The 10,567-nt window shown below is 31.2% G+C and overlaps 1 protein-coding gene across 1 annotated transcript; it reads right to left on the reverse strand.

Annotated features, from left to right (window-relative positions):
• Positions 1-2,411: 2,411 nt before the first annotated feature.
• On the reverse strand, positions 2,412-8,274 carry LOC128173233 (versican core protein-like). The gene is made up of 6 exons (XM_052838952.1): positions 7,960-8,274; positions 5,833-5,932; positions 5,255-5,431; positions 5,070-5,137; positions 4,799-4,904; positions 2,412-2,844 (listed from the first exon to the last, which is right to left on the reverse strand). Exons 1-6 carry the CDS (start codon positions 8,272-8,274, stop codon positions 2,570-2,572), a joined length of 1,041 nt encoding a protein of 346 aa, XP_052694912.1. The 3' UTR covers positions 2,412-2,569.
• Positions 8,275-10,567: the final 2,293 nt, after the last annotated feature.

Genomic DNA, 10,567 nt, shown 5'->3' on the forward strand with positions numbered 1-10,567 from the left:
GTGAAGGACCAAATACCCGTTCGACCAGTTTAACTGTAGATGTTTTCTATATTTAACCACATACTAACCTTCACGCTAAAACCATAGTTGCCCACACACTCGGCGTTACACCCTTGAAGGGAAGTCTTATGTACATGTTAATTACTGTATGTAGCTGAATACTTAGCAGTGCTGGGTAACTATAACTATTTTAATGCATATGTTCTGTTATAATTATAATAAAGTGTAATCGTCAATGTTAGTAATATTTAAAAATTCATTGTAGGTTTTTCGTATATTCATTATTCGAGAATATTAAAAGTATAGTCACCCTGTATGACTTTGTCAGTTATAATTTCTCTACCGATCTGGACTACATGCAGAACTGAGTAGAAAACAAGATCCTTGTCAAAACAGTTCGATTGGAAACAAAATTGATTATTACTTTGATAAAACCAAACCTTAAGAAGAATAAAAAGAATCAAATAGCCTTTGTAATGGAAATCAATATTATGATCATATTGGAGTTTTAATGTTATTGGTTTTTTTTACAATTTTATTAATAATGCATATGTAAATAGTCTAAGGGAATGAAAAGTCAATGGTATTTTATTTACATTTTTAACTTCAGGTATTCTGTTATAGTGTAGAACAAAGGTCCCGTGTTCAATGGAAAACGACACTTTTATCCTATTTGAGGTTTAAGGGTTTTTTAAAATGAAAAATGAAATACCTAAATGAACTGAAATTCGAGTTATAATTATTATTATAAAAAGTCATATTAATAATGCATATGCAAATAGTCTGATGAAAAAAAATGTCAATAGACATCCCTTGATACTGTTAAGACCAATTCTATGTAAGAATCAAAATTCGGTGGCCATGCATAGTCACGGATTTTCTTCATACTTCACAATTTGATAGACTTTGGTGAGTAAAAAAGCTTAACACCATCTGTCTGTTGCTATGTAGTCCCGTTGCCATGGTAACCGAGGGTAAAGATGTAAAAATGGCATTTCAATGCTTAATAAAGAACATATTGTGAGTAATGTGCAGAACTTGGGGTTTCCAGGATAAAATATATTATTAAAACAGTTGTCATTTTTCAAAGAAAAGGACAAAAAATAAGGAGAAACGCATATTTTTATGGCGTTTTCATGGTTACTAAACAGAAATTTTAAAATCTGTTTTCTTCATTTAATTTGAATAAAAAGTGCAAATCTTGGATTTTTTGGTTAACACCATTATGAATGTGCAATTAAGAATTTAGTTATGAAAATTGAGAACCGTTGCTATGGTAGGAAGCTTAAAAATAAGGAAAATTATAATATGTTTAGGCATCTTTGAATGGATATTATTCATTTATAATGAATAGATATATAAAATCAAATAGTGAGAAAAATAAAGTATGTCCTTAACTTCAAAGACACTTGAAAAAAATCTGAAATTTTCTAAAAATAACTGCCGTTGCTATGGGCTTTTCCTAAAGTAAGAATATTTGTGTGATTTTTCACGCAACTTAATTTTCCGTAGCAACAAGACTTCTCTGTTGCATAAGAAGGCTTTTTGTGGTAGATAATGAAAAATAAGATGTATTTTGACAAGTTCCAACAAAACAAATTGCAAATAAATTCTAAAATCGGGAATCAAAGCATATCAAAATCATCTTAGATTTCTCAGTTTTTCCTATTTTTTGGCCTTGTTGCCATAGCAACTGATGTCAATTTTCATAATAATATATATATAGCATGGATATGGATATGGATGTAAAGATTTAACAGTTTCCCATTTCGGCCTATTAAAAAACCAAAAAAAAAAATGATTTCAAAAATTTGTAACAGTTTCCATGGTAACATTTATAAGTATTGGTTTCTCCATCATTTTTCTGAAATAATTAAATATTTGAAAATAGGACAAAGGCTGTTTTATGTCTTTGATAGTTTACATTAGAGAACAAAACCTTCTAATATGGCTTCAACGTAGGTAAGTTTTGCTATGTTTCCGTCTTTAACCTCAATTACTATGGCAACGGTTACCCCTAGCAACCAACTTTTAGTGTTTTTTTGCGTTTTACACCTAGGTGTGTCCATGTATGAAATATTAGATAAATTGGTGACTATGCGTGGCCAGACCCTTTTATAAATCTTTGATTCTTACATAGAATTGATCTTAAGTTCTAAGACTAGTGGTCTCGTGTAGATCTTTCGGTTTTTTGTTGCTTTTTTTTTTTGGAGTAGCTGGATCGATTCCTATAAATATTGAACATTTTACCGTTCACTTAAATCATGATAATAAGAATAGAGTGAGTACATTACATGTCTCTAATCTAATCATGCATTTATGAAGGTTTCTTGAATTTGACAAATCAGTGTGTTTAGACACCATCATAAAATCAGTTCCTAGGCTTCAAAAATCATTTTTATTGTATTGTTAAATAAACTTTAGAACATTGAAAGCTGTTTCAACGCTAAACAAGCATAAACGACATTTATAATTTGCTGTTGATAATATAGTATGCAATTATATGATCTTAAAGTCTCTTAATGAGTAAGGACAGGATCCTAGGCACATTTTACGTGTCTTGTTTATCTTATTTTCTATTGTTTAAGTTCTTTTCACACATGAAAAATGTGTTATGATCACACTTTCTATCATTCCACTCCCCAGTAAAGGCAAACATGTCGATACAGTCCTCGTTGCCTTCGATGTCATTGGGATCCCCAGGTGACCATTGTGCAAAGGTGATTATATTTCCATTCTTACTCCAGATAAATTCTGACTCCGTGCTCCTTTTTCCACCTGTCCACACTGAACACAACCAATAAAATTGTTGACAAACACCCACAAGTGCAGAAGTCGAGATATCTTTAAAAGAAAGGTAACAATTGAAAGTACTGAAACCATTATATTATTATGTTTCACTTTACATGTAAAGACACATCTAATTAGGTTTGATAACTAAATACTTACCAATACTTTGACTATGTTATTTATTTCAATACAAGTACTGACGTATTTATTTTGTTTCATATTACTATGAATTTCTAGGTGTTCTAAGTTTATTATTATGTCGTTTATTGTGTTGTCAATCATTAAAAAGATACCGACATCTAAAAAAATGAGTTTTGAAAATCATTGCCTTTTGTTCGACAATTATAGACGCCTTTAGTTCAGTGTGTATCACTGTATGCAACATGTATTAAACTTTTTCATATTTTGTTGTTTATCACTATCTGCATTCTCAATACAATATACAAGCCTAACACAAACTATCTTTGATTTTAAATTTACAAATTTTTGAAAGTTTTTTCTGTTTAGTTTATTTTCTATTCATTTCATTCCTTTAAAGGAACTAGGATTACTATTATGGAAAGTGAAAGAAATGGATTAAAAAAGTAAATGAATCAATAATTCCAAAACAGAATAGATGTTTATCTTTATAAAGCAAATACGGTCGTTCTTAATTACGTATGTACTTCGAAGTATATCATTTTTTTCAGTCTTTTTCTTTCATTGTATATAATTATTCAGCAATGCTATGTAAATTTTGATTTAAGAAATGAAGATAATAATTTTTCTATTGATCGACGTATCAAAGAAAAAATTGACCGGAAAACTTCATCAATGCGCGTAGCGCATTGATGAAAAAGTTTTCTGGTCAATTTTTTCTTTGATACGTCGATCAATAGAAAAATTATTATCTTCATTTCTTATCATTTAATAAAACATTTTCAAATAAAAAAATGTGAAGTGTCATTGATCAAAAATGTAAATAATGTAAATGAAGCGGCGCGTATGAATACAAAACAACAACAGCAACAATATTCAAAATGGATGCGCCTTTGACAGCTGATGCAGAACTATTGAGCTGAATTAAAGGATTAAACACAAATAGTGAGTTAAAATCTGAACCGGCTGAATTGAAAACGAAAGGAAAATACATGCGATAGCTTGTGATATTATTCACTGTGCAGAAAAACTCGTAATAAAACTAGTTTTCATGTGAGATCGCTGGAATATGCAACTGGACATAACCATCCAAGAAAAGGCGATCGTGGATGAAAATAGCTGATATGTTGACAGAGAATAGTATGTATAAGCGACTTTTGTAAACGTTGTGGTAACTAGATAGCCAGTGATGTACCTAAATGGTATTTCTGCCGCTTGCAATGCGCCGAAGGAGTTGATGCATTACTCATAGCTTTTCTTTACGACGCTTATTCTGATGACAGATGGTGTACGTGTGTTAATTCAAAAATCATCGTTACCAAATTTGAACAGAAGTGTTACCGTGAAAGTTTATAGGCCTATATGTTCGTTATAATATTCCTGGAAAAGGAACAGCCAGCCTCGCTGTAAATGTTGATTGATCTCAAGCAGACGAAATCGTGAGAAGACGCTTAATTCTCTATTTCGTGAATCAAATAATGTGTTTTGTTTATTTTTGAAGGTTAAACTTTCATTTTTTTATATTCACAAGATTGCATTTTTTTTGCTGACAATAAAACAGACACAACTTTACATTTTGTTGACAGTGTTTATCTTGGAAATTCCCGTTCTATAAATAGTGTTAGATCAGAACAGTTGAGAAAAGTAGATCCGGCAAAAATTTTATTGATGCAGGTATCAAAGAAATTTTTCGACCAATCAGAAGCGCCGATATCTCATCAAATGAATAAATATTAAATGATTTCGATTTGATATTAATAAGAACTTTGGAGTATCCAAGAAAAATACCCCTCCCCAAGAAATAAAAGAAAACAAATACACAAATAAAGGCAAATATGTAAAACAATTAAAGTTTTAAGAGAAGGCTTACCCATGTTTGGGAAAAAGTGTTTATAAACCATTGAATTATGGATCCAAGTGTTTTCTTCTGGCGATTCAATCTCTACCAGATATGCATCTATTGATTCACAGTAGTTCTAAAAAGAAGTAATCTTTTCATTTCAAATAGATTTTGTTTTTAAATGATAGATGATTTGTATTTGATAATTAACAACAGATTGTCTACCTTTGCACATTTTAAATGTACTTTGTTTTTATATGATAGATGGTTTTTATGTGATATTTATGAACAAAATGTTTACCTTTGCACTCTCCCAATTCTTCGTCTCATTGAAAAGGCGATAGATATGATTCCCATACTGAACCCAACCTAACAAATAAAAATAAATTGCATCTGGTTTTAATACATTACAGAAATACATTACTTTTAAAACAATTTCTCTTCATCCATTACGTTAAAGTGCAAACAATTATTTAAAATTTGTACCTTCGTCACACATAATGTCGTATTTCCATTCTCCGTTTGACTGACATATCAGTCGTCCTGAACCAAACTGGAAGTATCCCGCAGAACATGAGGCGTGTATCCTTCTGTATATACCAATGGCGTCCTCACGGTGTGTTGTATTGAGATCAATTCCTGTTCGATTGGGTATTCCACAATCTTTCGAACAAATACATATTTTAATAATGTTTAGATAAGTGCTTTTTTATTTAAATATATATAATACCCGAGGTCATAAAATGTCTCATTCTAAATTCAAAAGGCCAATGACTTAGCAGATGCTTACAGATTATAGATTGGAACATTAAATGCCTAACAAATATCAAAGGAGCAGTTTTTAACTGTTTTCAATGTTTCTATGCACGTTATAGGAAAAGAAATAATGAATCATTGAAAACACTAAATTAAGCTGATATAAACATCGATCCAATAGGTTCGCTTTGATATTTAATTAAATATCTGACAATATCCTTTACTTTCATAAAGATACTAAATAACGACACTTTTGGAGATTTTTATTTGTTTCATTTGCATATAGACTAACGGATTAATTGGTTAACCTGACAAAACACATTCGTAGGATGTGTCCTTGGAATACGTCTTGTGTTTACATGTCTGGTTCATTTGACAGTTTGAGTATGCACAAGCTCCAGCCAGATCCTAACAAAATAAAACATACATAAATTAAGGTTTAATTTATTAAAAAAGTGCTGCTGCTTTGATGAAATCTATAGAATGATTTAATAAATACGTAAAATATTAAGCGAGGGTCATATAAATTCTAACCGGAGCTCATTTCTTTGATATTTATTTTAATAAATGAACTCTATGCAAAGCAGCAGCACTTTTCGGAATCTACCAGAGGGGTAGAATTTAACCATCATCTTAATTTTTCTTTTAAATAAGGGTATGCCTCTGTAATATTGAAATTGGTTTATGACCTCCATTTGGGAAAATTATCAACACATGTCACGTGCTTGTCAATTCAGGTGACCACACTAAGTGTCATACAATGTAGTATTTACTATCCCGTTTCATTTAATATCACAATAATATAAGTTAACATAAATATTTTGTAATAATAGTTACATCGTTTTATGAACGTTTAAATCTGCTGATATTTTCATAGTCAGCCTTAACAGTGCTGCGTACTTATAATCAGTGAGAGTTATCTCCCGTAGTCCGGTCACTTATCGATCGGCCACTATCACTGTTGACTGTGGGATAATTACTGCTCAGTTATCGATCAATTTTCCTGTCGTTGCTATCAATTTATTTAAACGATTAACTGTTAATTTTCGTTTATACAGTTAATATTTGTTCGGTATGAAACATCGCTCTTTAGCTTTTAGAGTGATATCCCGACCAGTCTCATACACGTTTGAGTTCCTGCCAGGCAGTCCATGGGCAGTCATGTGTCCCTTTTGTCTGAATCCCCGTTTTATTTGATAAATCCAACCCTCATTGTCCTCAGTCGACGTACTCATAACATAAGCCCGTGTCAAATTTTCCAATTTTTCTGTCATGTTACTGTAAGAGCTCGTTGTCAAAATATTTCTGGTTGTTCTTATTCATTGATGAAATTCACAACCAAATGTGACCATTTGATTTCGAGGTGAAGTACTCTTGATTTATTGTTTTTTTTATAATCAATTTAATTAAAAGCAATTTTGCCAAAATGTGTATTTCCTGCATATGGTTTTGTTTTACTCCTATTTGTTTTTTTTAATACATACGTATATGTATGTAAATTGTGACGCTTCTTTTGATTTCATTTGCATTAAACCGCACACAATTTGTAACTCATCTCTTTGTATAACAGTTTCACTTCGTGGAGAAAACGTTCCTCTTTTATCTGTGTTTTAATACAACAGCGAAAAGTGAAAAAAAAATATGAACATTTATTGTTCAAAATATGTTCTGTTTTTTTAACATTTTAAAGATGCAATTTTTTATTTTTGTTTTTTACAAAAAAAATACTACTAAGGTCCCTTTAAGACTCTCTCTTTAAGTTTAATAAATTTTACAGCAGTGAGCCTATTTTTAACCATATAAGGTAAGAATAAGCAGAACTTTGTTGATTTAATACATATTTAAAAACCAATTTCATTTTCTCTGAAGAAATTTGTTTTCTATTTTACAACAAATTTAGTCATCTTGTCATCTCCCAAAGATTGTTAAAGTTTTTTTTTTACATTCGAAAAAATTCGAACCTTGCAGACGCCGTTCCAATCTTGGTTGTTAATTTAGCGGAAAATGCACTCGTCTCTTTTCGCTGCGACCCGATTTTGATCCTCGTGATTGACAGTTGGACACCCACTTAGAGACGTGGGTTTTTACCGGATACCCCGGATTTTTTCACATCAATGGCTCTCTCGCGCTAACATCCGTCCCGACGAGATATATTAATTTAAGTTTTAAAACTTGTTTGTCAATCGTTTTAAAATAAATAAAGTTCAGTATTCTGTTATGAATTGCCACTGTGGTAAATGATGTAATATAAATCAAATAACAAAAGAATTTTAGACATACACTATCATATAGAAATATAGTGTGTACTTTGAAACACATCAAACAATTATTCAAAGTACAACTTTGATCTTAGATAGAGTGACGTTATTGAGTTTTTAAAAAATATTAAAAGCGTACAAAACTGCACAACGACAAAACGTTATTGATATATTTACCTTAGGCCAGTGCTCATTTTCACTGTATACCCACCCAGCGCTGTCCACATACATAGTTTCCGCTGCCATCTTATTTTCGTAATTGATTTCACAGAAGTTAGCCCCCTTGAAATAGTTGACAGATTTACACCGTGGTGTTACAAGACATTCTTTCACACAGTCCAGGAAACTAAGTTCTGCGAAGGATTGGATTACTTTCCTGTCCAGTCTGTGCCCACGCTGAAGTTTAGAAAAGCCCGACTGAAGACTACCATTACAAGACAGAAGAAAAGTGTATAAAATCCACGGACATTTTAGGACTTGGGGCAGCAGCATTGTACTACAAGAGGAAGTTTCGAGAGAAATAAGGTTGTTCTCTGTACCTCTAACAACTATTATCGCGCATTTCATAATGATTATATGGACCGTTTAATTTTTGTATTTAATATGCAGTTTGTACTTATGGGCAATTAATAAAACCAGTTAGATGGTATATTAACATTTGATTAGAAATCTGAAACGTCGATGTTTGATAAGCATCAGAAAAAAAAAATTATTTGCATTTGTTAAACTAACTTTGAAACAACCGCATTTATTTTTGAAGTTCCAAACCAGGTAGTGCTTTTGTACTTTCATGTTAAATCACTAAGGACCATGCAAGCTAATTATTCAAAGACTGGGAATGTTTTTAAAATAAATGTGTTTTCGAAAAGTGCTTTCACAAATAAATAATTAGTTAGTCGTATAAGTGTAGAGAAAAAATTCATCCCGCGTCAAAAGCCCATCAGTTATACATGTATTTTTGAAATAGTAGTTTCGGTTGTTAAGAAAAGCATTCTTTTTCTAACATCTTCATGATGTCTGTATTTATAAACTATTAATATTAGCATGACCCCCCCCCCCCCCAAAGTTGACAAAGTTGTGTCGGTGCACGTTTAATTATTTTGTCGCTAGTATAAAAGAAATGAACGAGATGCCATGTCAATACAAAATTTTACGAATGACCCCCCCCCCTTAAAAAAGCACAACTGTAACCTTACAATAATTATTTCACATACTTAGTATTGTTGTTGTTGTGGGGGTTGTTGTTGGGTTTTTTTGTTTTTGTTTTTGTCTTTGTTTTGTTTTTGTTTTTTTGGACTTTAAGTGTCGATTTTCTGTGTTGACTTGCATCAAATTATTGTATGAGTTTTTTTTACTCTTTGTATCAACTTGATGTATCGACTATTTTGCATCGATCTATTGTATCGACTTTGTCTATCGACTATTTTGCATCGATCTATTGTATCGACCGATTGTATTAACTTTGGTATTGACTTATTGTTTTGACTCTGTGTATCGACTTTGTGTGTGATATTTTTTTTTTTTTTTGGTTTGTTTTCTTTTTTGTCTTTTGTGTTTGTTTTTGTTTTTTTGTCTTTTGTTTTTTGTTTTATTTTGTTTTTGTTTTTTGGGGGTTTTTTAGGGTTTTTTTTTTCTTTTTTTCTTTTTTTTTTTTTGGGGGGGGGGTTTGCAGTAGGTAGCGCATTGTTATATTAACTATTGACTTACTGTATATACTTTTTACAAACTTTTTTTCTTGTTTTAACTTATTGTATGTCTTACAGTGTTGACTTTTCGTATCAACTTATAGTATCGACTTTTGCGAGTTATTAACTTTATATTGCGACTTGATCTCGTTTAACATTCCATAACTTATATTTTCTATAATGCCGTTTGCCTTTATTACATTTCTTATAATGTGTTTGATTGACATCTCTTTTTATTTAAAACAGTATTAATCGATTGTATCGAGGACTAACATATGTCGTTTATAGGTATTATTTGAAACTAGATCTATCGGTGACATGATTTGCTATTATGTATTAATATCTTAAGTACAGACAATCTAAATCTACAAAATCGGGTAATTCCTCGGCAGTAACAGGCAAATATGAAATTGGCAATTCCATTTTAATACTCTTACCCAAATTCTACAAATCTAATAAACTGCTGTTTATGATATACCCATGTTAATCTCTGTATGACTTCTGTAAATATTAAATGAGAGAACCTAATTACCGGTAGCTCATAATTTCCTACTAATAACTGAAATGTTCTTTTAAATCTGTTTTACAACTAGGCAATCACAGGTATATTTATACATACATCCCACACTTGTAACACTATTAAAATTATCTTAAGAGAAAGTATGGATATACAGTACATGTCTTTTAAACACACAAAAATCTAATTTCGAATTCAGGAACAATTTTGAACTAATGTCCACGGTCTATAAAAAACCTGCTCAACAAATATTATTGCAATGCTCAGCACAATTGAAAATGGCTGAAGTTAAAAATAAAAACGTATTCGCTCTGTTGCTTCCTGTTACTTGGTACTATATATAATATGCATTGATTTTTCTCTAATTGATCGTGTTCAGACGAGTATTTAATAAGTCAAACTACAGACAGTTTAGAGACCAGTTCCATAAATATACATGTACCATCAACCCTTTGATAATTTTTTAGACAGTGGCACGTTTGGGATTTTGAAAAGAGTGTGGCGCTTTTATAGAGTTAACGTCAATACTTTGTTGTTTGCTTGAATTTTATATAGAGTTTACGACTTATTACATCTACATGAA

Source organism: Crassostrea angulata, chromosome 2 (assembly GCF_025612915.1).
Source record: "Crassostrea angulata isolate pt1a10 chromosome 2, ASM2561291v2, whole genome shotgun sequence".
In the NCBI taxonomy this organism is placed as follows: domain Eukaryota; kingdom Metazoa; phylum Mollusca; class Bivalvia; order Ostreida; family Ostreidae; genus Magallana; species Magallana angulata.